This window comes from Pelodiscus sinensis, chromosome 16 (assembly GCF_052426305.1).
Source record: "Pelodiscus sinensis isolate ZL-2025 chromosome 16, ASM5242630v1, whole genome shotgun sequence".
Taxonomy (NCBI): Eukaryota; Metazoa; Chordata; order Testudines; family Trionychidae; genus Pelodiscus; species Pelodiscus sinensis.
The window spans coordinates 1,974,400-2,001,847 of record NC_143067.1 but is presented as its reverse complement, the minus strand read 5'-3'; the positions used below and the strand labels follow the sequence as shown (position 1 = coordinate 2,001,847).

Below are 27,448 nucleotides of genomic sequence, written 5' to 3'. Positions count from 1 at the left end.
GCCAATTTATCAAAACCAAAGTTGTTCAGGGGAAAGGGTCAGTGGAGATGAATTTCCAAGCTTGAAAAAAATGGTGAAAAATGAAAACTGTTTAGAATTTGCCGAAGTACACCAGTTAGAAATGCTCTAAATGAAATAAACGGAGACTCATGCTCAACTTGTGGGAATTGTCAAACTGCCCCAACATGATTGACAAGAGCCAGTACCTCTGCCTTCCACTAAGGCTATGTCTAGACTGCAGGCTTCTTTCGAAAGAGCCTCTTTCAAAAGATCGCGTCTAGACTGCAGGCGGATCTTTCGAAATAGAAATCCACTTTTTCGAAAGAGAGCACCCAGCGAGTCTGGATGCTCTCTTTCGAAGACGGCCTCTTTACATTGAAGAACGCCTTCTTTCGAAAGAGGAACTTTCGAAAGAAGGCGTTCTTCCTCGTAAATTGAGGTTTACCGCCATCGAAAGAAAAGCCGCGTTCTTTCGAAATAATTTCGAAAGAATGCGGCTTGAGTCTGGACGCAGGGGAAGTTTTTTCGGGAAAAGGCTACTTTTCCCGAAAAAACCCCTGAGTCTGGACACGGCCTAAGTGTAAATGTTTGATATAGCTGCATCTTCTGACAACAACACTGCCTCTCTTCTGAATGACTGCAGAATTCCTGGGCCATGCAGTTCAGTTTCTCAGAGTCTGTTTTACTCTGAAGAGTTTTTGCACAAGATCATGCCAGTGTAGACATAGCCTCAGTGTAACCTGCTTTATTTACACCAGGCCTGGAACAGAGGTGGTTGCAAACAGCATGCAGGCAATCCCCTCTACCAGAAATTCCGGCTCACAGCCATATGTCTGGTTCCAAGAAAGATTCTCTGTCCCAAGTATTGCCTCTAAATATAGAACAAATAAATCAGGGTATGTCTACACTACCCCGCTAGTTCGAACTAGCGGGGTAATGTAGGCATACCGCACTTGCAAATGAAGCCCGGGATTTGAATTTCCCGGGCTTCATTTGCATAAGCGGGGAGCTGCCATTTTTAAAACCCCGCTGGTTCGAACCCCATGCAGCGCGGCTACACGGGGCTCGAACTAGGTAGTTCGAACTAGGCTTCCTATTCCGAACTACCGGTACACCTTGTTCCACGAGGATGGATTGGTGGAGGTGTTGTGCATCTGTGGAGGTGTTGTTCCACGATCGCCATTTTCACCATTTTCGCCATCGGGGCTTTTTGGCGCAAAACAATACCGCGTTGTCTACACTGGCCCTCTGTGGAGGAGCTGAGGGCTCTGGCTGGGTGTGTGGGCTCTGGGGTGGGCTGGGGGTTGGGGCATGGAGGGGGTATGGGGCGCGGGCTCTAAGGAAGCTGCCAGCATCTCCTGGTGGCTCTTAGGTCAAAGCAGGACCATGTGGCTCTGAGCACTGTGTGCACCTGCAGGCACCGCTCCCTCAGCTCCCATTGGCCACGGTTCCCTAGATGGGAGGAGCTTGAACCCACCACTGAGACACGCCCTTGTCTCTGGCCTCTGCTCGACTTCACGTGGACTAGGACCGGGGCCGGAGCGAGCCCGACCCTGTAGGTAGGGAAGCCCCTGAGAAGTCCGAGATCCCGCAGGGCCTACGTGGCAAAGGTGGGAACTCTTCACCCCAGCCCACGCGGGGCCTGGGCAGCCCATTCCCTCGGACACTCTCGGTGGGACTGACTGGGCCACGGCGTGGCTCCTGCTCCCTCTTTCCTCTCTGGAAAGGGAAGGTGATGGAGTGATCGCCCACAGACGGCGCCCCCTGGTGCCCCTCACTGGCGTTACACGCGGCACGCGCAGGCCTGGTCCCACCGCAGCCCTGCTAGTGATGGGGACCAGAAACAGCCCAAGGAGTGTGCTGAGTTTCTTTATTGGACAAGCGCAGTGGAGACGCCGCCGCCCGCAGCTCCCGGGGGCAGGGCGAGGGGCGGCTGTGGCTGGGGGCAGGGGCCTGCGGCGGCTGGCGGAAACCGAAAGCAGGCGGGCAGCTCCCAACACTCAGCCGGGAGGGGGGGTTCAGCATTTCCCAATGTGCCGCAGTCCAATGCTTCCCTGACTTTTCCTGCAAAGAGAGCAAAGCAGGCTCAGGCTCTGGCGGAGACGGACTGTTTCATTCAGTGCCCCGGGGACAGGTACACACGGGAGGAGAACTGGCACCTTGGAACGGCCCAGCTCAGACACCAGCCAGTCCCTGGTGTGTCCGAGGAAGGCTCAAGCCCCCTTTTTAACGTCTTGTCGTAGGCAGGGCTGTCTGGAGGGGAGGGGGCTCTGGCTTTCCTGGGGGGCAGCGGGGCTAGCGACTCTGCTCCACAGACAGCCCGTTTTAACGTTTAATTAACGTTTAATTAACATTTCTCCGTGGGGCAGGGGGTTCCAGAGCCCTGGGACACCTCTCTGCATGTTCTTGCCGCTGCAATCCCCTCCCCCCTTGCAGCGGTGCTGTAGGATAGGCCGGGCACTGAGGTAATTCTCTTCACCCAGGAGGGACTGACCTGGGGGCACAGGCCGTGGGCCAGCTCCCTGCATGAGCCGATTTCATTCAGAGAGCAGAAAGGAATGGGCTCAGGTTGCAGTTGGCTATGAGGAAAAACTATTTGCCTAGGAGGGGGGAAGCCCTGGGCTGGGTTCCCTGGGGGGGGAGGGGGGAATCTCCATCCCTCGAGGTGTTTAAGTCTCGGCTTGACCAAGCCCTGGCTGGGCTGATTGAGTCGGGTTAGTCCTGCCTTGGGCAGGGGGCTGGACTAGATGCCTCCTGAGCTCTCTTCCAGCCCTGCGATTCTAGAAAGTGGCTTCCAGTGAATTTGGTTTCACGTGGGTCTGCTCTGGGGGGAGGTGCTTCACTGAGAACCTCTCGCTGCGCCCGAGCGCCAGGCGGGCGCATAGAAACCCACGAAACGGAGAGAAGGAAGGGGGGGGGGAAGCGGGGAGCCAGATCCACTCGACTCGTTTGGGTTCCTGGTGCTTCCACTCACTTGACGGCCTTGCAGAAGGCGCATTTGTTGCCGTATGTCATGCCATCCGTGCCACAGTGGGGGTCGGACTCCCTGGTGCAGTACATGCCATCGTCCATGTAGTCCTTGCAATCGATCTGCAAAAGGAGTAGCAAGACCCGTTACAACTCCTCCCCCCTCCCTCTTCCTCCACGGGGCTGATAAGAAATTGTCTTGCTAACTCCAGTCTTTCCACTGAGAGGAGGAGTTCAAACAGCAGGCCCGGCATTGCCTCTTCCCGGGAGAGAGATCCTTCCGCGGCCAGCGGACGGGACATAAGAAGGAGCATCTCTGAGCTGGGAGAAAAGCTGCCAGCACCCACGGGGCAAGAAGGAATGCAAGTTTCCCAGACAGGCTGGGCCAGTCAGGTCGGAAGCGAATTGATCTCACACTCTAAAACCCAGCCAGCCTCCAGGGCACTGGTGGAATGGGGGGGGGGGTCCCTGTGGATGGGGGTCAATGCCCCCCTTCCTGAGACATTTAGAAACCAGCTGGCGTCACACAGCTCCCGTTGACTGGGACAGGTTACGGCCGCGCTCGCAGAACTCCCCACAGGCCAGACGCTTGGAGTAAGAGTTCAGAAGTGTCTCCACGGGGACAGAGAGTCAATACAGATTCTCGTCCCAGGGTACCCTTGGCCTGGCTTTGGTCATGTTGGACTCTCCCAGGGGGAAGTAACCACAGGCTCTGGGAGAACCCTGGGGCTATGTCTACACTCGCGGCTTCTTGCATGAGAAATATGCAAACGCGGCTAAGCGTGGAATATCGCTGAGCCTCATTTGCATACCTAATGAGCCGCCATTTTTGCAGAATTGGCTCTTGCGCTAGAAGGAGTGTCTTCACCGCCCCTTCTTGTGCAAGAGAAACGCTCTTGTGCAATGCCGTTACACTGATTATTTTCAGGAAGAACAGCTTTGCACAAGAGGGTTTTTCTTGCGCAAGAAGGGGCCATGTAGATGCTCCTTCTGGTGCAAGAGCCTCTTCTGCAAAAATGGCGGCTCATTAGGTATGCAAATGAGGCTCGGCGATATTCCACGCTTAGCCGCGTTTGCATATGTCTCGCGCAAGAAGCCACGAGCGTAGAAATGGCCCCATGTTGATGGACAGGAGAGTCCTTGGAGCAGAGAGCTGCAGCAGTTGCCCGTGGCTCAGAGCAGAGTTGGTCTGGCAGCCCGTGGGCCGGTGGCCAGGAGCAGGGAGCCCCACCTGTGTGCCAGGGGAAGCAGAGCCTGGCAGGCAGGCCAGTGGCAATGCGCTGGCTGGGGCTGGCAGCCAGGAGGGGAGCTCTGGAAGAACCCACACGCCTGACCTCCCCGGTCCAGCCAACTCCCTTGATCAGGACCACTCAGATCCCAAGGGGGCCAGCCAGGGAGGTCTGACCTGGAGTCCCTATCTGCAGCATCTCTCTCCTGGGAAAGACGGGGCAGTGGCGCGAGAAGGAAGAGGAACGGTGCCGTTTGCTCTGGCACACGTCGTGCCGGCCTTGTGGTGTGCTCAGCCCGCACCGGTCTCATCACCCTGAGAGTCCATCTTGGGGCTCTCCTGTGCCCCACCGCCCAGCTACGCGCCGTTGCCACGAGCACCCAGAGCGCCTGACACCCCCTCTGCTCCCGCTGTGTGCGGGGATTCCCAGGCCTGAGCTCTCCCTTACAAACCACTTCTCTGGAACTGGGTGCAAAGTCGGAAAGTACCAAGCAGAAACCGCTGCACTCACCGCGCGCCTGTCTCTGCGGGCAGCGCCTGGAACAGAAAGACAGACAGACAGACGCCCTTTTGTAAAGCCCCAACGAGCCGCGGGCGGCGGAGAGCGTTTTATAAAGATCTCCACGCGCTGTGTCTTCCTGCACACGCGCCCCGGCAGAGCCGGCTGCGAGCGGGCGCAGGGGAGGGTTAGAAAATCAATGATTGCGGGCCGGGAGTTTATTAACTGACCCAAAATATGAAGCGACTTCTTACAACCTCTCAGCGGTCGCATTGCTTCCCCGGGGCGCTCGCTAATTCCGGAGGCAGGGCAGGGACTCCAGCAGCGCCCAGAGGCTCGGGGCTAGGAAGGGACGTTTGATCCCACAGGTGTGTCTGGGAGGTGCAGCGAGTCTGAAAATCTGAAGGCGGCTGGTGCCGTCTGTGGCTTCTGCGTGCAAGGGGCAGGGGCAGGGGAGTAGCTGGCACCAGCTCAGGCAAATTAGCCAGTCGTGGGGATCAGCGTTAGGCGAGTCCCGTGGCCAGCGCTTCCTCCCAGCACCGCTGTCAAGGGCAGAGGCCATGCAGGGGATTCTGAGCTGGCCTGGCTCCGCGACACCCTCCAGGAGCCGCCAGCAAGAACCATAGACACTGTCAGTTTCCATCAGCCTCATGCCTCCCACAGACAGCCACCAGCCCGGCTGCTGAGCTGAGCCCATCTCTCCAGCTGGGGACACTGTATATGGAGGAACCTCCCAGCCAGGGGTAGATTAATGCGCGTTCCTGGGGGGCTCCCTCATGCACTCGAACATGGGCCTCGAGTCCAACGAAAAGAGCATTGACGGGAGTGTTGGGAGCAAGACGAGACGTCATCCTTCCGCTCTGCGCGGCGCTGATCAGGCCTCAGCCGGAGGATCGTGTCCAGTTCTGGGCCCCACGTTTCAGGAAGGATGGGGAGAAATTGGAGAAAGTCCAGAGAAGAGCCACAAAAGTGAGGAAAGGTCTGGAGAACATGAGCGAGGAGGGAGACGGAGCGAATCGGGCTTGTTTCGTTTGGGAAAGAGAAGACAGAGGGGACATGAGCAGTTTTCAAGTATCTAAAAGGTGGGAGGGGGGGAAATTGTTCTCCTGGGCGTCTGAGGACAGGACGAGAAGCAATCGGCTGAAACTGCAGCCAGGGAGGTTTAGGTTGGACATGAGGAATCACATTGTCGGGGGGGTGAAACATTGGAACAAATTGCCTGGGGGGTTGTGGAAGCTCCGTCCCTGGAGATAGTGAAGAGCAGGCTGGACAGACCCTGCCAGGGATGGGCTAGACGGTGCTGGGTCCTGCCGTGAGATCAGGTGGCTCTTTGGCCTGCTTGAGCTTTTCCCTGCTTTGCTGGACCACGTCATGACACTGCCCCTCTTTTGCTAGATCTCGCACCAGGATCGGTGCCCCGGCAGCGGTGGGGGGAGGCAGAGCTGGGGAGGGGGGAGCCGCACCTGGGGGAGCAGGGAGGATGCCAGCAGAGCGCAGGGGGGCGTTGGGTAAGGAAAGGCAGGGGCATTTCGGTTCCCAAGGGAGCGGGTGGAGCAGAAATTGGTGGGGTGGGGGCTCAGGGAGTGGTTCCAGCCAAAGCAGAGTGTCTGGAGAGCTGGCAAAGGGCGCTGAGAGGAGCAGCGGCCAGCCCCGGAGAACCCAGCTGTGGGGTGTTTCTCTGGCACGGGCTGTGCTGTGTAGGCCTCCCCCCGCACCACTGGCTGGCAGGTGCCCGGTGTGAGCAGGAGATACGGCAGCTGAGCCAGGCCCAGGCTCTGGGAGGCCTTCCTGGCCCCAGGGAGACCCCCCCCCCCCCCCCCCCGCCGACCCAGCTCTCCACTACCGGAGAGGCAGCAGCTTGGCAGTCGGGACGGGAATGCCGCTGTGCTGGCACGCCGCGGGCACTGCCCCACGCCCTCCTGCCAGGGCTGCCCTGCTTCTCGGGACGCCCACGCCCGGCGCAGGCAGCTTGGCTGGAGCCTCAGAGATGCGGGTGGTCACTCCGGGCTGCCAGTTGCCATTGGTGCATTTGCTGTGCAGTTACCAGCCACGCAGCCCCTCTGCCTCTGCTCCCCACGCGGCTGCCCATCCCCGCTTCTCCCCCACCCGCCTAGCCTGCCCCAGACATCCGCCCCTGCAGCACTCACTGCCCCCCTCAGTAACCCCAGTGGCTCTGCTGGCAGCGTTTACACAGCTCCCTGGTTTCCTGCTGCTGCTGCTGCAGGCTGTGGGCCCTGGGGAGCTGGGCAGAGACAGGCTGGACAGGGCTCTGGGCAGCAACAAAGCAGCACCCGGGAGAGCCTGACACCCCCAGCGATCACTGGACCCCGCAGGCGGGGCTGGCCGAGCTGCCGGCTTGTGGCTCTGTCCATTCATTCAAACCCTTGGTGTAAAATGTGCCGGGGGCCCAGGAGGAGACTGCTCAGCTGTGCGCTCAGATGCCGCCTGCTTTGTATCAGCCCCCGGGCTCACTGGCCTCGGGAGCAGGTGCTCCAGTGGAACACCGCCCCCCTTGGTCCATGCGCCTTTCCCCTCTCTCGGTCCACACGCAGCCAACGATTTTTCTCCAGCGCGTCACTTATGCCAAGCAGCTGCACGTCGCCGTCGGTCTGTGGGTGCACCATGGCCTGCATGCAGTGCTCTGATTGGCCACAGGGGCCACGGGCTGTCAGTATGGAGATCAGAGCCACGTGCGCAGGGACCAGGAGCTGGGCACCAGAAAACCACGAAATCCAAAATCAATCAGTCGGTCGAGGGATCTTTAATGGGCCTTTGGTTCTCGGCGTCTCTGGGGGGCACTCGGGTCGCGGTCTCCAGCTTTGCTTCACAACACAGGGACTCGGCATTTTTAATGCACGCTGAGATCGTGATTCCAGGGCTCGGGGCTTTAGGAAAAACACCGGCGCTGGCGAGACGCATGGACAAAATCACAGAAGTTGGCAGCCCTGTGCAGCTGGGCTCCGAGCCTCTCACGGGACAAGCACGGTTCTCAGATTCCGGCTGCGAGTGCCAAAAGTCACAATTGCAGCTATTCTGGACCAGCCCCTGACCGTGTGCTGTCTCTACTGCCATTCCTGCTGGCAAGCCCCATGCTCCGGCATGCCCTGGCTGGGAACTCTAGACGGGCAGAGACGCAGCCCCTTGCACACTCATTGAAAAACTCAACCTAGTCTTGGCAGAAATCTAAGCTGCGTTATTTGCTCAGCTTCAACCTTAATACACCCCCTGCTCCTGCTGCCCCGGACAACCCGTCACTAAGAGCTAGAGAGGTCAGGCAGGGCTACGTACCAGCTGCAGGAAGAGTTACTCACCGGAGGAGGAGACGAAGAAAAGAGACAGGCTGAGGAGCACAAAGAACCCTGCGTTCATGGCTGTTTAGCACGAGTGCAAGAGCCTGCTCCGTAGATGCTTTCTCTGCAGAGTGCTCATGGACCTGCCTCTCCATCTGTTTATATACACCCAGGCAAGTTCACATCCCCACCCGCATTAGGAACACTTTCTCCCTCTCCTTTCTCAAGTCATCATTGGCCCGAGGAACCAGCTGTCGTTTACGAGGCTCCGTCCCAGGCGTTAGGAATGCGGCTCTATCCACATCAAACCCAGCGATCTGGGTTAAGCATGCAAGTCACATGCTCTGGCTTGTACCTGTTTGGGAATCTCCACTCTCCAGGTAATCACGGGACTCTTGCTAGTGGGAGAACGTTCCAGGCAGGGACTCAGGAGGGAGGCTGGAAATCGGGGGCCCTTCCTGAGTCCCGGCAGTGGGGTCGGCAGTGCAGCAGGCTGGCGGCCCAGGGGCATGCAGGAAATGACTCACGCCAGGAGGATGGAGTGGGTGTGACACCAGCTATTTGGTGCACCCTTTCTATTTTGGAAGTCCAGACTAAATTTGTTCCGGTGGGGTGGAGAGAGGCAGCGTGAAGTGGCCCGACTGGATGGCTGCTTGCGGAGTCGCGGGTCAGACCTGCCGATGCTCCTCCCTAGATTAGGGTGATTAGTCATTTGTCAGATCTTCTAAAACAAGGCTGCATCCTGGCCCCAGGCCAGCCAACGTGAGCTCTCTCCACTTCCGCGCTGAGCGGCATGGGACACAACCCGTCTGTTCAGTTTGCCCGCCTGTAGAAAGGGGGGAACAAGTCCCTGGAGGCCAGAATTGCTGCACTTCAGGTTCATTTGCCCTTTGCAGACCGTTCCACGATGCTTCTTGCGGAAGGACCTAGCGGGTGAGATCTAGACTCTGCAGGGCCCTGGCGCTTGCATTGTCACAGGATACTGCCGTTGGATGCAAATGGCTAGAAGAATCGCGTGAGCAAGGAAGAGCTATTGTAAGGTCAGTGCAACCACGAATGGAACATGGCTCATAAAGCGTTGCCATTGCTAACTCTCTGAAAGCCCTCCAAGAAAAGCCTGGGAAGGGGAAAAGATTTCACAGTGTATAACGCAGAGCGTGAAAGGGAGTGTTGTGAGCAAGACACAAGGGCTATGTCGACACTCGCGGTTTCTTGCATGAGAAATATGCAAATGAGGCTAAGCGTGGAATATCGCCAAGCCTCATTTGCATGCCTAATGAGCCGCCATTTCTGCAGAAGAGGCTCTTGCGCCAGAAGGAGCTGTCTACACTGCCCCTTCTTGCGCAAGAAAAACCCTCTTGCGCGATGCCGTTATTCCTGAAAATAATCAGCGAAGCAGCATTGCGCAAGAGGGGTTTTCTTCAACAAGAAGGGGCAGTGTAGATACTCCTTCTGGTGCAAAAGCCTCTTCTGCAAAAATAGCGGCTCATTAGGTATGCAAATGAGGCTCGGCGATATTCCACATTTAGCCTTATTTGCATATTTCTTGCACAAGAAGCCGTGAGTGTAGACATAGCCAAGGAGTCATCCTTCCGCTCTGCTCTGCACTGATTAGACTTCAGCTGGAGGATTGTGTCAGTTCTGGACACCCCAGTTCAGGAAAGATGTGGAGAAACTGGAGAAGGTCTAGAGAAGAGCCACAAAAATGATGGAAGGTCTAGAGAACATGACTTCTGAGGAAAGACTGAAGGGATTGGGCTTGCTTAGTTTGGAAAAGAGAAGACTGAGAGGGGACATGAGAGCAGCTTTCAAGTATCTAAAAGGGTGTCACAAGGAGGAGGGAGAAAAATTGTTCTCCTTGGCCTCTGAGGACAGGACAAGAAGCAATGGGCTTAAACTGCAGCAAGGGAGGTTTAGACTGGACATTAGGAAACGTGTCCTGTCAGGGTGGTTAAACGCTGCAATAAGTTGCCTGGGGGGGGTGTGGAATCTCCCTCACTGGAGATATGTAAGAGCAGGTTGGACAGACACCTGTCAGAGATGCTCAGATGATGCATGGGGGGGACTGGACTCGATGACCTCTCAAGGTCCCTTCCAGTTCAATGATTATGATAAATGTACCACTGAAATCCGAGGTGGCGGAATGCAAACCTCAGATCCCAGCTCTCCTAAAATAAGGGCAGAGAATTGACCACTAAGTCACGATTGACTACATCACATATGGACTGTGGAACCACCTCTGAACTACCAGGCCGGGGGGGGGGGGGGGGGGGGGGGGGGGGGGGGGTGCGTTTACACATACTATTGGCTCTAAGACATTAGTGAGACTATCTGAGCAAGGACAGAAGGGTTGGGTTGGGTTGGGTTGGGTTTCCTTAGCCCCAGCCAGGTTCTCCTGTGGTGAACCAAGGAGCTGCTGAAAGATAGGCCAGCCCATGATGCCCTGCAATGGGGACTGGGTGCAGAAGAGAAGGGTGTCCCATAACACAGTCATCCCTGAAAAAGTGCAAGACTGGTTTGAACAGTGGCTGCTTTTGGTGCGACTGAAAACCTGGGTTTGGTGAAGTCTTTGGAAAGGGAATTGTTGCTGCTCTGCCAATGCAGGTGCTTCCAGAGACACTGGACAGGGCCAGAGGAAAGTTTGCCAAGGCCCATAAAAATGGCATCAAAGTGGAGCCAGCTAGGACTGGTAAATTACCACGGTGTCAGTCAAACGTGCCACTTCTTTCATGTGGTGTGATAATGTCTATGACACACGTGAGGCCAGGAGGAGATAAACAAAGGGCGGGTTTGCAGCAAGACACTCGCACACACGAGGAACAGTACAGCAGACGCGTGTTCTGGCCTCCTAGGTCCGCCACCCAAGGCAGCTGAGCCCCTCAATTCTGGGATCAGAGTTGAGATGCAATGGCACATGCCTGGCTGGAGCAAAGCAGCCAGAAAGGTGCTGGAGGGAACAATCCGGCAGGGGCGGAGGGAAGGACTAGACTGGGGGACCAGCCCTGTCTTGCCAGCTGAATGATGGCTTTTCCGCCTTTCCCAAAACATCTGCAATGGGCCACTGGCTGCTCCGATCGGGTGTGGAAATCCCCAGCTCCCTAGCGGTCAGCCAGGCCCCTGGGCTATGCTAGCGCCTGCGTCCGAAACGCCCGGTGAGGGCACGGCCGTGTCACCTGCACAGACTAGCCGGGAGACCGTTCCCACTGCTCTGCTGACTCTCACATTGCGCTTCTCTGAGCCTCTCGCCACGGGCCAACACTCAACTGCGGATCCTGCCTCCCTCAGAACCTGTGACCCAGCCGAGGCCAGTGGGGGGACCTAGTGAGTCCTGCCTCAGGTTTGGGGAGAGTTCCCGGGTGTGCTCCTGCCTCCACTTTCCCGCCAGGGAGCTACCCTCCTGTTAGCCAATCAGGATCCCTGGCATAACCCCCAGCCCACCTCCCTCTTGCAGACTGGTGTAGCCAGACACAAACCCCATGTTGTTTCCCCCCCCCCCCCGTCAGCCGACGGTCAGGGCAGTGAGTCCCTTATGACCGGCTGAAGTTCTTTTAAATTGTGCTTGGTTCTGTTACAGCAACTGAAGGAGTCAGGTTAAAGCTTAAACAGTTACTATTTTATTGTTACAGGGTAAACTTAGCTGTTAAATGCTACTACTGTGTTACAGATAACACAGACACTACAAAGGACAGGACAGAAATTACACTAATAAGTTACTTACAGGTACCATGAAACCCTTTTGGTTTTCTGAGCTTTTATTAAATGCATGCAAAATAGACACATAGCAGGTATATATTCTCACCCCTGCGTTCCAGACTTGGCGTGGCCAGCGTCTTTCTCTCAATCCCTCGGGAAGAAGTAGGGCGAGGTTGGGCGTCCCACAGACCTCGGGAGACAATCAATACCTGCCAGCAGGTATAGATGATTGGAGCTCAAATGGGGTGGGCTGCTGAACCTCTTTTATACCCTTTGGGTCATGTAGGCTTCTTCCTGGGCTCAAGTGGCCAATTAGGAAAAATGGCTTTGAATGCCAAGTTTCCCACGAAGGGTGCAAAGCATAATTTACACCTGGGAAAATGCAAACAATGGGCACCTCTGGTATGTGATGGGCGAAGATTCCTCTCTGGGACAGTGCAGGCGTGTCAATTACTGGTACTAGCCATCAGGGCGACGGGAGGCCCCGGGTCGTCAGCTAGCCCATTTACTGTCTGGTTTCTGTTTATGGTAGAGTCAGGGACAGGCAGCAAACCTGTGTTCCCAGGGCATCAAAGGCTGACTGCCTTTCTCTTGCTCTCTGGGGGGGGGGAACCAAGATGGGGTTCGTGGAAAAACAAGATGGGGTTTTGTGTCTGGCTACATTCCACCCCCTTGACACGCCTCACTACGTCCCAGAACGCAAGATGGCGGTGATGCCAGCACCCTTTGCCCTCCTTGGAGGAAGCTAAAATCGCCCTATCAGCAGGGTCTGATCAGATAATTTGGATCAAGGGATTGATTAGGATCGCTTTTCAATGCCATATACCAGATTTGTGCAGAGGAGGTAGCAGTGTACCCAAAATGCCTAACAATACATAGAAGCATGCAGCAAGCAATTACAACAAGTAAAATGGTTAATATAGTATTTACAATAGAGTGAAGGAAGGGAGTTAACGAAAGTCCTAGGTGTTGGGCTAGACAATCTAGCCATGAGGCTTTACATTTTTAGTTACAGCATGTCTTATCCCATACCGTTTGTTGCCACTTCCCTTGCCTTCCCTCTTGACCTCCCCCCAGAGTTATTTAGAGGATTGCGGTAGTCGCTGTCATCGAACCATACCGGTCCCCATCGGAAGATGTCACTTTGTTTCACCAGTCATTTGGGCTGAGAGGGACAAACTCGATTCCCAGTCCAGTAGAGGAGTCAAGTAAGGTGTTCTGGTACAGCAGTAGCAGTTGGGATGAGGAAGAAGACCATGGCGAGTTGGAGTACCATGTCTTATTTCAATAGTCTGTAACTAACAACAGTGGTTGCAAGCACAACAGCAAGCGGTGTATATATACAAAAAGTTCATGGTGGTTTCCCGGATCCACACCAGCATTGGGAGGGATCCGTCCCACTGGAGCACTGTTTAGGGCTATTGCCTCAGTTTCCTGTAATAAAACATAAGGTTTGCCGGTCTTGGATACAATCCAAGCCTCAGTAATAGTTATTGGTGTTAGCCCAGCATCTGCAGTTGTCCAGACTCCTTTTCCCTTATAGGAGTGCAGTACATGGGTTTGTGTTCCCAAACTGGGGTGTTGGGACAAGGGCTATTAAGTGGTTTAGTCCCATGATCGTAGACAACCTTGTTGTCCATCGGGTTGGGTAAGCAAAACCAATTCTTGAAACAATTTCCATTCCAGTTAAAACATACTTCCACCCTTGCTTACTGGTGGGTAGTGTACCAATATAATTTACTTGCCAGGTTGCCCATAGTATTTTTCCATCTTTTAGCCTGGCAAATCATTGCCTTTCTGTTATATGTTTTCTGAGTTCAGCACATAGGGTGCAAGCTTGTGCCAGATTTCTGGCTTGTTTGTGGGTGATAGGCCACCCCCTGGCATGTGCCTGCCGCACCAGCTCATCGCTTTCTGTGTGTCCCAAGGTTTCATGTAGCCAAATGTACAGGCGTTCCCAATCCACCTGGGCAGCAAAAAAAAATTGTACTGCTGCATCTGCTAGGTTATTTAGCTGTGCAGCTAGAGTGTTGTTTCTTTTGGACACATGACTTATGCTTAAGGCATGTTGGGTTGCATGCTGGTATAACCATTTCCAATATTCCAATCTCCAAACAGGCTTTCCCCCTATTTCCCAGTTAGTTATCCACTGGGTGGCTCCAGCCCATACAGCATAGGAGTTAGTGTAGATGGTACTGGCCCCTGCCTCACAAGCTAATTGATTGTTGCCAGCTCTGCAAGCTGAGCTGTTCCTTCTATGTTTGTGGACAGGGGTGCAGTGGATGTGTCTGCTGAAACAGCAACAGCCTTCCCTGTCCACTTTCCTTTGAAATAACCAGGCAGCCTGTATTTACATATAATGTTGAATTTAAAAGCAAGCCAAAAGTGTTATTAACTCAGCCTTGAAAGAGACAGTTAAGTTTCAAAGCTTGAATTTCTAAACTAATAATTTGGATTCTAGAAAGTTAAATTTAACCTTAAAAGTTGAATGCCCAACAGAAGCACTAACCAATTTGTGCCTTGTCTGTTTGCAATTTTAAGCAAGAGGACATTATCCAAAACAAAATAAAACTATTTAATTTGAAATTCACAAAATAGAGTTACAATATATATAGTTCATTCCTTTATGCAGTTAACCAATTAAGTTTCAGTAGAATCCTTAATTTTCCTTTGCAGATTTAACAAAGGTGTCCATAGACAAAATGTTTACATTTGATTGTTTCTTTGCCTACATGATTTGCACAGTGCTTAAGGAAGAGGCTGCAAAGAAACAAGGTATCATTTTTAAAACAAGATTTCCCTTCACATATTACTACCATTGCTTAATCCCTTCCACACTCCCATGGAGTCCACCTTTTATCTTCACATTCCCTCAAATCACTTGCTTTGTTCTTTCAAAGAAAATGTTTCTTATTCCTAGTAACTTTCTAATGTTTGCTTTACTTTCCTTATTTCTTTAACTATGCCCATAGGGCTCCAAACTTTTTGCCTTCCCCTTTTTACATGCTTTTTCGTTCTTATGGTCCATCCTAATTCCTGCTAAATGACTTTTTCCAATGACACAGGTTTGTCTACTATTAATTTGGTAAGGAGGGTGAGCTTGTTCACTAAGCCTCATACCTCCTGGTCCTTTTCTTAAGCATATTCCTGAGGGAAGGAAAACAAAACAAAACAAAAAAAAATACATCTGAGAGTTGCTTTAACTCTCAGCACCCATCCTTAAGGGAGTCTAGCTTTGTCTGGGTACTGAGGGACATGCATTTCTACCTCTCTACGTCTGCAGCAGAGGCTTTTACATTTTTCCAGTTTCATATTTGTATTCTTATATTCAGACAATTTTGAAGAACACCTCATTACAGGGTTTCCATAGAAGTTAAGCTGCAGCTGTTTCCCTCTTCATTGGAGCCAAGCATTTACATATTTACAGGTAGTTAGCCACTTTGTCTTTTAGGTCTGAAATTGTATGGACAAGCAGTTAACACTTGATCAGACCAAGGGCTATGCCCGAACCTTTGCAAGATTTTGTTTAAAAGGGGTAACATCTTTTACAAATGCCAATTTCTCAGTCTTCTCTCTGCCTTCTTAAAAGACTGCTTACATTTAAACTTTTCCTAGTATACCCAACCTCCTATTTCTTTCTTTCTGGAGGGCTACAATTTGAACTTTCTGATCTCAGCTAGTTTGCTGATAATACTTAGCTATTACCTGCAAAGCTTCTTTGTGCTGCTAGCTAGGGCATTTGCACCACAAAGGAAATCACAACCTGGTGTGGCTCCTGGAGCTTTCACAGCATTTTAGTCTGTTTGCAGTTTTTACTCATTCTATAGTTTACAGGAAAATGTGCAATCTTTGTTTACAACACTACTTAGCCACATTATACTTTGCATATAGTGTAACTCTTTCTTTATGCTTACAGTTTTCCTGTACCTTCATTAAACAACTTGGACTAAAATGGTCTTACCAAACCAATCTGTTTTAAACCTACAAACAAACAAGATTACTGGACCTTGAAAACTTCATATTATTTACACTATATATATATATATATTTACACACAGATACACATACATTCTTTCTGAACCTTTCTTACACTATTTCTACATAGCTATACAACAATTACATTCCCTTTTTTATTCATTGGGGTAGTTCAGTTCCAATAGAACCCCCTCCCTTTAGAGTTCTTTTAGCAGTCTCTCTAATCAAATGTTCAGATTTGAGTCAAATTTGCCTGGGTTATTTACAGACATTCCTTTGGAAAAAGGGCCCATTTTTCCTTCAGAATGACTGCAAAGAAACCACAATTTTCTATCTACACCATTTTAGCATTTGCACAACTGCTCAATTCTCTCCATTCTCTGCAGAGTTTAAATTCTGTGTGTTTCTCTTTTCTTAAAACACTTTCTTATCTCTAAAATAAAAACTGGCCTTGTTTCAGATATTACACTTGTAAGTATGTTTAAGGATTTAGATTTCCAGTACTTACTGCCTTTTTCTCAGTTCTACCACAAGGCTTTCAATCTTATCTGTTACCTGCCTGCTTGTCTGGGCCTGATCCTGTTTTCCTTGCTACATGGAAAGTGGCTCCTTTCCATAGACTCAGGCTTTGTCCCATTCTTTAGCTTGCAGGCAGTTCTATACTTACAGAACTGTACCCACAACTCCTCAGGATTTCCCCAATCCTTTTCTAACATTTCTCTATCCCATTTAGGGTCAGCCCAACCTTCCTGGGCGAAACTCTTTTCTACCTTGCTAAAATCAGTGACAGGCTTCATGCTGCTGTATTTTGAACCGATATCACAAATCCTGCCGACTACGCCAATTCTGTCAGCCGACGGTCAGGGCAGTGAGTCCCTTATGACCGGCTGAAGTTCTTTTAAATTGTGCTTGGTTCTGTTACAGCAACTGAAGGAGTCAGGTTAAAGCTTAAACAGTTACTATTTTATTGTTACAGGGTAAACTTAGCTGTTAAATGCTACTACTGTGTTACAGATAACACAGACACTACAAAGGACAGGACAGAAATTACACTAATAAGTTACTTACAGGTACCATGAAACCCTTTTGGTTTTCTGAGCTTTTATTAAATGCATGCAAAATAGACACCTAGCAGGTATATATTCTCACCCCTGCGTTCCAGACTTGGCGTGGCCAGCGTCTTTCTCTCAATCCCTCGGGAAGAAGTAGGGCGAGGTTGGGCGTCCCACAGACCTCGGGAGACAATCAATACCTGCCAGCAGGTATAGATGATTGGAGCTCAAATGGGGTGGGCTGCTGAACCTCTTTTATACCCTTTGGGTCATGTAGGCTTCTTCCTGGGCTCAAGTGGCCAATTAGGAAAAATGGCTTTAAATGCCAAGTTTCCCACGAAGGGTGCAAAGCATAATTTACACCTGGGAAAATGCAGACAATGGGCACCTCTGGTATGTGATGGGCGAAGATTCCTCTCTGGGACAGTGCAGGCGTGTCAATTACTGGTACTAGCCATCAGGGCGACGGGAGGCCCCGGGTCGTCAGCTAGCCCATTTACTGTCTGGTTTCTGTTTATGGTAGAGTCAGGGACAGGCAGCAAACCTGTGTTCCCAGGGCATCAAAGGCTGACTGCCTTTCTCTTGCTCTCTGGGGGGGGGAACCAAGATGGGGTTCGTGGAAAAACAAGATGGGGTTTTGTGTCTGGCTACACCCCCCCAGAGAGCAAGAGAAAGGCAGTCAGCCTTTGATGCCCTGGGAACACAGGTTTGCTGCCTGTCCCTGACTCTACCATAAACAGAAACCAGACAGTAAATGGGCTAGCTGATGACCCGGGGCCTCCCGTCGCCCTGATGGCTAGTACCAGTAATTGACACGCCTGCACTGTCCCAGGAGAGGAATCTTCGCCCATCACATACCAGAGGTGCCCATTGTCTGCATTTTCCCAGGTGTGAATTATGCTTTGCACCCTTCGTGGGAAACTTGGCGTTCAAAGCCATTTTTCCTAATTGGCCACTTAAGACCAGGAAGAAGCCTTCATGACCCAAGGGGTATAAAAGAGGTTCAGCAGCCCACCCCATTTGAGCTCCAATCATCTATACCTGCTGGCAGGTATTGATTGTCTCCCGAGGTCTGTGGGACGCCCAACCTCGCCCTACTTCTTCCCGAGGGATTGAGAGAAAGACGCTGGCCACGCCAAGTCTGGAACGCAGGGGTAAGAATATATACCTGCTAGGTGTCTATTTTGCATGCATTTAATAAGAGCTCAGAGAACCAAAAGGGTTGCATGGTACCTGTAAGTAACTTATTAGTGTAATTTCTGTCCTGTCCTTTGTAGTGGCTGTGTTATCTGTAACACAGTAGTAGCATTTAACAACTAAGTTTACCCTGTAACAATAAAATAGTAACTGTTTAAGCTTTAACCTGACTCCTTCAGTTGCTGTAACAGAACCAAGCACAATTTAAAAGAACTTCAGCCGGTCATAAGGGACTCACTGCCCTGACCGTCGGCTGACAACTGGCTGGTGGGGCTGCGATAGGGCTTTGCTGGGCAGCCTGAGGGCAGCAGACGCCTGGGAAGACCCTGATTCCTCCTTTCCTCCGCTGGCAATGGCTCCTTTGGTCCATTGTGGCCATCTGGAGTGAGGCCTCTGCCTGTGCCCGTGGCCTGGTGTGAAGGAGCAGCGCGCATGCTCCAGAAACCACATTTTATATTGCTCTGAATTAAACTGGCAATGTGGAGAAGGCAGAGTTGCTGTGTCTTCAAGTGAAAATGACTTTGTTTTACAGCTGGCAGGAGGGAGACAGCGGCCTAGCCCATGCCGGGAGAAGGCTGGACTGTCGCTGTGCCAAGGAATGGGGTAAGCAAGGCCAGAAGAGGGGCCGGGAAGCCCCAGATTAGAAACCAGACTAGGCGGGTCCTTCATCGCCTGCACTGGCTGCATGGCAAGAGAGTGGAAGGCGGAGGAAGGAAAGCAACGAGCAGGCGTCTGGTCATGCGGACTTATCCCCCTCGTGCAAGGGAGTTTCACTGGGCTGCATGCTCCTCAGCTGTCTTAGGTGCCCTGGAATGGCAAGTTGCTGCGTGTCACTCACGCTCACGTGGGTCGAAATTCACACTGCTGCTCGTGTCACGCACGTGCACTGATGGAGGTTTTCATCGTCTTCATGCTCCCAGGCAGGCAAATTGGTACCGACGCGCACACACCTCAGCCTCCCCATGAGTGCCGTTGTAAGACACATTCTACCATTGTAGTCACTAAGGGCATGACTCCGTGGACGGAGCCATGTTGATGACCTTTGTAGACATAGGAAAATGAAGCAGCGATTTAAATAATCGCCGCTTCATTTAAATAAAAATGGCTGCCACACTGTGCCGATCAGCTGTTTGTCGGCACACCGCGGTAGTCTGGACATGCCGTGGTTGGCATCAAAGCCCTTTGTAGACCTCTCCGTTATGCCTCCTGGAATGAGGTGTAACAAGTAATTCAAACTAAGGACTTAGTTCGAATGACCTTTTAACTGCTGCGTGTAGCTGCGGGCAGTTAGTCCGGACTAGTGACATTTAAAAATGGCGGCTGGACGGGAACATGCAAATAAAACCCGGGATATTTAAATCCCGGGCTTCATTTGCAAGTTCGAATGCCTGCATTAGGCTCCCTAGTTCGAATTAGGGGGCTAGTGTAGACACACCCTAAGATGCCACGGGCCTGCTTGTTGACTGTAAGACACAGGTATTGATTAAGTAAAGAGCCTGACATTCATGGACGAGAATTAACGCCCCACATGCCGAAGCGGGAGGAGGAAATGGTTTTAGTAAGTTTCTATCAAAGCAGAACGTGCGCTGCTGTCATGTTGCAGAATTGAGCAGTAAACACCAATCAGAGGGCTCCTAGGGCATGTTACTGGTGTTGCACGTGCGGGTCTCAGCTTCCAAAGCCTGAAAGGGACCGTCATGATCATCTAGTCTGAGCCGCTGCAGGTCGCAGGTGACAGAACCTCCCCACCCGCTCCTGTGACAGACCCGAACCTCTGGCTGAGTCACTGACACCTTCCCTTGCGGCTCGTTCCCCCCCACACCCAGGTGTGTGATTTATCATGTTTATTATAGTCAGACCTGAAGGCCAGGACCTTAGAGGCCCTCGCACCTTGCCCCTAAGGAATACACAGAGGCAGAGAATGCTGCCAAGCTGCCTTTATTGATAGAACCAACAGTGAGGCCCCCGTGAGCAGCCAGAGCACGGGGTGGGAGGAGAACACGTTCCAATGCAGGGCTTTGCTAGTGGAACGGGGGAGCAAGAGAGCCGCTCTCAGCACAGCCAGCACCCCTGGGCATTCAGCATTCCCCGTACCGCTGGAGGTGGAGTTTCCTGTCACTGATTCTGGAGACGAGAGAAAGAGAGAGAGATTGATCAGCAACAAGTAGCCCTAGAGGAACGGCTCCCCTCCTTATTCTGTTCTCCAGGCCAGCTCAAACACAGGGCACTTCTTTGAAGCTCGGTCCCTTTTCTTTGCTGTTTGTGGCAGCTATTTTGTACCAGTCTGAGAGAGGAGTTTGGAAAGGGACCTAGAACTTTTGTACAAACCTATTTTATACCTCGACAGATGGGGGACTCAGGAGGACTGGGGGACAGTAACTGGGGAGCTGGGCTAATCAGCTGAAGTGTCTGTCCCGGCTAAGGGGTTCTGTAGAACATGGGTGGACCTGAAGAAACAGAACCAGGTTCCGAGATGGAGCTCGATTTGCGAGAGGCAATGGGGAATCCAAGTGGAGCTGGGTGGCTGCAAGACGATCAACATGCCCTCTGGCCTGTCACTGTGTTTCTCACAGCCTGAGGGCCCACTGCGGCACTTCTTGCTCACCCCACAGTTTATAGCCCTGCAGTAAAAAGCGAACAGCTGCAGGCTTTGAACACCCTTCAGGGAAGGTGCCAACCCTTCGGCTCTGCCGACTGTTCTGTCCACCAGAGGTGAACTCTACGTACTCAACGGCGTTGCAGAACTGACATTTGTTGCTGTAGGTTTTGCCATCGGAGCCACAATGGGCCAAGGACTCCAGGGTGCAGGAGGAATGGGGATGCGTGTAGTCACTGCAGTCAACCTGCAAATAAAGGGGCAACACCACACGTTCAGTCCTCTGCTGCCTCTGGTTTCCTAGCAGAGCTCTTTGTTGTTTAATATTTATAGCAGGCTAGTGCCCAGACCCATCTCAGGATCGGGGCTCTGTGGTGCTAGGCACGAGCTAAACAGGCACTGTCCCCGCCTGCTAACAGGCACCTTGTCCCCTGCACAAGCTAAACAGGCTCTGTGAGCGTGCACTCTGAGAGGTCTGAAATGTGCAGAAGGTGGAGAAGAGCACCGCAGGAATACGTTTCATACATAGCTACTTGCTCCAGCAGCCCCTCCTCCACGGGCGTTAGTATGCAGAAGAGGAGGGTTTTGAGTCAGGAGGAAGAGGCCGTGCAAATCCAACTGAGGAGGATGCAGGAGGGGGATTATTGCTCATTGCTAATCAATGCCTCTGATCGTAGCTGATTCACCAGCTTGCTTGCTGCAGGAGGGCTTGAGACAGCAGCCACCGCAAAGGCCCTTTTCCCAGTTGCAGAAGTGGCTGACGCTGGCAGAGCCCAATGTTTGTGGGTTTGGAGTCCTTCTCTCCAGAGGGATGCATGGGAATGTGATAGATGGGAGAGGCACCGCCTGTAACGGGTTAAACTCAGAGAATCCCGGAAAAGATTCCAGGGAGCGTTGGCAGGGAGCCAGGAGAGCAGTGGGAAGAAAGTGTTAAGATTTGAATATAAAAAACAGGTTTTGCCTGCTCCAGGCTCCTTTGTGTTGGAGAAGCAACAGGGGCTGAGAGAGAGATGAAATGAGCCTGGGAGGCAAAAATGAATGTACAGCACTAACTATGTCTAGGAGAACAAAACCCGGAAGCAACAAAAGTGAGTAGACAGGAAATGTTTAGTTAGCTGCCATCAGGTTAATTTCTTTTAGTTCCTGGCTCAAAATTCCTCTGTGCTTGGCTCATGTGCCCCCCTCCCCCCCCATATGCTGTAACTGAAATTGAATCCCAGGGAAGCAATTCTCTGTGCTTTAATCTGTTTTTCTCCGTTACTCTATAACACCGGGCAACCAAGTATGCTTTGCTTCTCGTTTTGTTAATAACATCAACCTTTTTAAGGCTATGATTTGATTGTTGTGTCCTGGAAGGTAATAGGAGGTCTGGATATGCATGCCTAAGACTGAGAGATCAGCTGTCAGTGATTGCAGGTTTTTTTCAAACTCCCTAGTGGTAAAAAAGCTTGGGGTATTCCACAGGAAGAAGTTCCCAATTAACCTTCCCGGGTTCAAAAAGAAAGGATTTTTGTCACTGGGGTGGTGGCAGCATGCCACCCAAGGTCAGAGAATCCGTGGCCTTGGGGAGTTGTTAAGCAGAAGTCTATAGAGGCATGGCATTTTTTAAGTCTCTTGCGGACCCCCACCTTCCGCACTCAAAGTGCCAGAGCGGGGAACAGCCTTGATAGGGGTGTTACCCCAGATCACACTTCAGCCCTGAGCTACTCTTGTCTCCTATCATCTCCCTGGTCTTGTGGCCCACGGGTGAGGAAAGCAATATCCACACAACGCTGATACTTTCCTTCTCCTGGCTAGGCTGATGCGCGGGATTTAATTTGTGCCACATATAAATATAAACTGGGAATAAGCTTTACCTGGGGACATTCTCCTTCACGGTTCTGGTCAATGTCTGCTCCGTTCCTGCAGGAAGAAAGCAAGGTTAGTGGATACACGCAGGGTGGCCATGTCAGGTATTCGCTCCCCTCATCCCGCTCTGGGACAGGGGCTCTCAGGACCAATTTCTGGGTGGCCTCAGAGTTTGGCCATTAACATTTGCTTGTGGCCACTCTCACGCTTCCCCCTAAAATATTCCCTCTGCTTCAGGAAAACAATAAATAGGCTCATATCCCTGCCCATTTATTACTGGCCAATAAGCTGGCTGTGAAACGTGTGACTAAGAAACAAGCAGTGTTGCTCGTCGCAGCAGGGTTACTCAGCCCCGGCCGGCCTGGGCACAAATGAAGCCCAGGATGGGGGGAGGAAGGCTGACGGAGGCAGCGGAGGGCTGCAGGACTGAGCCCAACACTGCATGCCAGAGCCCAGGGCTGCAGCCTGAACCCCAAAGCCAGAGCCTGCCTCTGTCACCCCAGGACTGAAATCCAAGCCCTGAGCCCAACTGCCCCGGAAGGCGAGGAACGCGCTGGCTGCCTGATTCTCCAGCACTGTGCCCTGGTGTCTCTGGGGAAGGGCCCACGCCCTGCTGATAGCCCCGGCAATCGACACCAGAAACAGCAGGGAGGTGCTGCTTTGCATCCCCCTCCACACCGCATCATCACAGGAGTCTGTGGCCACAAGAAACCCCCCTGTGGCTGCATCTGAGAAACGCTGCTCTAGGAACCCACACGGTCATCTAACCGCCCACACGTCGCTTTCGCAGGCCTGCAGCTCCCCTGGCACTTACGCGACCGCAGAGCAGAAAGCACACTTGTTGCCATAGGTCACACCGTCCGTGCCACAGATCGGGTTGTACTCCAAGGTGCAGGGAGCTTCCTGGCCCAGGGGTGTTTTCATGTAGCCCGTGCAGTCAACCTGCACCAATCACAAGGCAACTTTTTCAGCCTATGCCCTCCCTCTCCTTCTTCAGGGATCTGACTGTGACTGACCTGCAGTCTGTCTCCCTGTCAGCTGGGAGGAAGTAAAAGAAGTGGAGAGCAAGGCCAATTGCAGGAGGGAGAAAAACGTGTGTGAAAGGCAAAGCTGAGGTCCGTAATGCTAACCACTCTTGCCAGATACAACCCCAAGTAATCAGATGCACAGTTCTGTGGACATAATGAACCATTCAAGGCAAAACATTATCAGTACTCCACAATGGGGCTGCTTGTTCAGAGTGACACTGTGTTTCAATGCTCACAGTCCAGGAGATCTTACAACGAAATAGAAAATCAAACCTTAACATTGAAACAAAATATTTTAACTGACCCGACACAATGTTGTGGAGGTTTTGGAAAATGTTATTTTATGAGAAATGTCTCAATTCTTTGGGGTTTTTTCCAGCCTGGAATGAAAACAATGTCAACGCTGCCGAATTTCTCGCAAAAGGGAAATTTCTTGTTGCTCCCAGCTCTGTGCTAGCGCATTCATACCGTCTCTCTCGTGAGGGCGCGCCATTGCTAATGTATCAGGGAGAAGGGCTGGAACGGTGAATAGAGCAGCTACTCAGCTATACCTGAACACATCTTCCATCGTGCTTTTTGAAGATGGTGTTGCCGCATCTTGAGAGAGAAAGAGAGAAGAGTGCGCATGAGAGAGAATCATCAAATTCTATGATCATAGAGAGGTTAGTTTGTGAGCACTTACAGCAATCTCACTCGTTCACCTTCCTCAGACGCTGACACAATTAACCAAACTCCCTCCAACCAAGGAGGTCGCAAGTGATCTCTGGGTGGAACCACTGGCCAGAGCATAACAGACCCATAAAAAGAGTCACAGAATCAGACCAGATCGTGTCCAGGCCCGCCCCAGCTTTTCGGTGCAGCTGTGCTGCTTTGCTTAATCAGAAGTGATTTGAGAACTTACAGGATTTCTCTGCAGAGCAAACACTCGGTGGGGTACGTCACGCCATCACTGCCGCACACTGGGTCAGCCAGGCTGGGACAAGGAACTTCGCCATTGGGAAGCACTGGGTAGCTGCTGCAAAGAGGCTGTAAAAGTGACAGTGTCGTTTGGGGGGTGGCCTGGACTGCAACATTACATTTTGAACATTAAAGAACAGAAAATGAGATGATTTTCTTGGAATCAGCCAACTTTATGAACCATTCACTGCAGCCCCTTAATGGTATTCAGACGGCTGACATTTCTGTAGCCTTTAACACAACATGTGAGGGATACTTGATCATATAGGACACTGTTAGGCAATTGGGATTGAACTTAAAAGCACATGGAGTATAGTAATTTAACAAGGGCCCCTAACAAATACGTTATGGATGAAAGACCCTCTCCCTCCGCAATAGGTCTTAAGTGGGTTTTAAGTGGCACATTAGCCTTGCATTGGCCCTCTGTGCTGGGGTGAATTCCCCCCCCCCCCCCCCGTTTTATTAGTAGTTGTTTATTTGTATCAGTTGCACCATATAGAATGCATCCAAATCCCAGGGATTCATTGCCACAATTCTACAGCAAGGGCTTCATTTCACTGTTTGAAGGAAATGACAAAGAGGATCTGAAACTCACCTGCCCTGCCCCAGTGGCAACACCTGGAGCAAAAAACAGAGACAAAAAGGTAAAAACAAAGCAGCATCTTTGATAAAAAATCAATTAGGAAACATTATCCTAAAGAATAACCCTGCACCTGATGAACTAGCTTTGTGTCCATGGAAGCTTATATTGATTGGACTTCCCTGAGGGATTTTGCTGGACCTGGTGGGGGGGAGGGGGGGGTGTTTGTCCAACCTGGTCTCCCTGCCTCCCCCCTGGAGTGGGCCAGGTTCCCCCCACCTTGCAGCGTGCCAGGACTCTGACACTGGAACATCCATAGTCCTGCCAGACCACAGATGCTGCTGAACCAGAGTCCTGGTTTATAGAGGAGCAACCTGCTCCCAAATAAATCTGTTAGGGTACGTCTACACTAGCCCCCTATATCAATCTAGGGAGGCTAATGAAGGCGACCGATATTGCAAATGAAGCGCAGGATTTAAATATCCCGCGCTTGATTTGCATGTTCCCGGCCAGTCGCCATTTTAGAAATTGACTAGCCCGAAGTAACTGCCTGCGTCTACAGGCGGCAGTGAAACGGGATTCCGAAATAAAGCCCTAACTCGAATTAGCTGGTATTCCTCCTGCAATGAGGTTTACCAGCTAATTCGATTTAGGGTTTTATTTCGGAATCCCGTTTCACTGCCGCGTGTAGATGCGAGCATTTACTTCGGGCTAATCAGTTTCTAAAATGGCGACCGGCTGGGAACATGCAAATCAAGCGCGGGATATTTAAATCCTGCGCTTCATTTGCAATTTTGGTTGCCCTCATTAGCCTCCGTAGATCGATCTAGGGGGCTAGTGTAGACGTACCCTTAGTCTTTAAGGTGCCACAGGACTCCTCAGTATTTTAACCCTGGAAACCAACCGCGGTTACTTGTACGAATGGCCACAGCTGATATTATATCTCCTCTGAGCAGGCAACAGACAATATTCTAAGGCTGAAACTTTTTGACCATTTAATAAAAACAGATTTTGCTTTGCTCGGTAGCGATACTCTGCAACGTGCACATTGCCTCTGGGCACCACGAGTCCTGTACAGCCCCGTAAGTTGAAGGAGGATTTATATGCTGCAGAGGCTTGGTAGGAGCTCCCTGCACAGGGATGGATTTCATCCAGACCAACCCTCTGTCTTCAAACTCTCCCTGGCGCAAGCCACTAGCTCGGTGCCACTTCTCTGGGGATGCACATACATCCTCGGCTCCCTGCCTGGCTTCGAGAGGGATTGAGAGCTCAGCCAAAGGGCTTTACACACACAACAACGGAATGGACTCACCAGAGAAATAGCTGAGACAACCCAGGCTGAGCAGCACGACGGCGCCGAGAAGCGTCATGGCGGAGGCGACGGCCGAGCAAGAGTCAAGCGCGTAGGTCTCTGCCGAGGAGATGAGGTGTCTGAGGCTCCACTGTCAGAGCTCACGTGTTAAATATACAGTGTGTGTGTGTGTGTGTGTGTGTGTGTGTGTGTGTGTGCACGCACATCCCCAGCCTCGACTGTGAACTCGCCCCTCACACGTCATTGCTGTCTCATCCAGCGGGTTTCTATTGTGGCTTGTGCTGAGCCGTGAAGGAGGCTTTCTTCTCCGTGCGGTGCCCAGGAGCGGGCAGCACACGCACCGGCTGCACCCCGATTGGGAACAACGGGGCCTGCTGTACCACGGGCACTGTGCCTGGCCTGGACAATGGGCGTCTTGTGTGCACTGCAAGCTCTGAAATCGCGGGAAGGAAGGAAGCTGGTCATGTGGAAGGGCCAAGCCACTAAGCTGCTGCGTTCCGTGCTATTCGGGTTGCATCCGGCATGTGTGTGGGGTAAGATAGTCAAGGAGGCGGCAGCTTTGGGACTAGTTCTTTGGGGTGCCAAATGCTCGGTTGACATGGGACTTTAAAGGGGCCTGCAGGGGGTCTCTGCCGATCGTCCATGCGTTCTACAGACTCTCACGGCGCTGGGAGGCCTTTACCGTACTGCCCGCCCCGTCTTCTCCAGGGCTTTCTCCTGTGCTGGGTTTCTCACCGGTCAGCTGAAAGCCTGGATCCAGGTTACATATCTTTGGTGGGGTGAACTCTGTGCCCAAGCACATGAAAGTTTCTGACCATCCGAGGACTGACATTTTGGAACAGGGAAGCCGACGGACACAGGGTTCAAGTGTGGTCATGTCTGTGGAGTGGATGGAATTTCAAGTTGCCCATAGAGCACATGGCTCATCGAACCCCATTTATCAATCGGATTCTCCATCTGCCGGCTTTTGTATTAACTGAACAACCAGGATCCCAGGTCCAGAAGTGGCAGTCCCTCCTGTGGCCACTAGATGGTGATGCAGCCTCACACTGTCCTATTCCCTGATGTCAATATCTTTCTCCCCAGCTCCATTCGCTCCATCTTAGTGTTTTGATGTCAGTAGCCCCAAGTATCCTGGGGCCCAGCAGAGGTCAGGACACAGCTATCCCCTGTTGAGAGCTCCTGGGCATTAGAAATGTGGCCGCCTTCATTACAGGAAGGCTACA

At 52.0% G+C, this 27,448-nt stretch overlaps 2 protein-coding genes across 4 annotated transcripts; both read right to left on the bottom strand.

The window, feature by feature from the left end:
* Positions 1 to 1,855: 1,855 nt before the first annotated feature.
* On the bottom strand, positions 1,856 to 8,146 carry LOC102457303 (serine protease inhibitor Kazal-type 6). 2 transcript variants are annotated; one of them, XM_075900662.2, is made up of 4 exons: positions 8,006 to 8,146; positions 4,644 to 4,732; positions 2,975 to 3,090; positions 1,856 to 2,064 (listed from the first exon to the last, which is right to left on the bottom strand). In XM_075900662.2, the coding sequence occupies exons 1-4, from the start codon at positions 8,061 to 8,063 to the stop codon at positions 2,019 to 2,021; spliced, it is 309 nt and encodes a 102-aa protein (XP_075756777.2). In that variant the 5' UTR covers positions 8,064 to 8,146; the 3' UTR covers positions 1,856 to 2,018. The 2 variants fall into 2 exon arrangements, with proteins under 2 accessions (XP_075756777.2, XP_006110270.3); XM_006110208.5 differs by having other exon boundaries at positions 4,707 to 4,732; positions 8,006 to 8,123.
* Positions 8,147 to 19,823: 11,677 nt separating this feature from the next.
* Positions 19,824 to 27,064, bottom strand: LOC102457559 (ovomucoid-like). Of its 2 annotated transcripts, XM_006110209.5 has the most exons (8): positions 26,223 to 27,058; positions 24,926 to 24,948; positions 24,275 to 24,399; positions 23,925 to 23,970; positions 23,160 to 23,287; positions 22,354 to 22,399; positions 20,629 to 20,744; positions 19,824 to 20,025 (listed from the first exon to the last, which is right to left on the bottom strand). In XM_006110209.5, the coding sequence occupies exons 1-8, from the start codon at positions 26,278 to 26,280 to the stop codon at positions 19,980 to 19,982; spliced, it is 588 nt and encodes a 195-aa protein (XP_006110271.3). In that variant the 5' UTR covers positions 26,281 to 27,058; the 3' UTR covers positions 19,824 to 19,979. The 2 variants fall into 2 exon arrangements, with proteins under 2 accessions (XP_006110271.3, XP_075756776.2); XM_075900661.2 differs by having other exon boundaries at positions 19,824 to 20,744; positions 26,223 to 27,064.
* Positions 27,065 to 27,448: the final 384 nt, after the last annotated feature.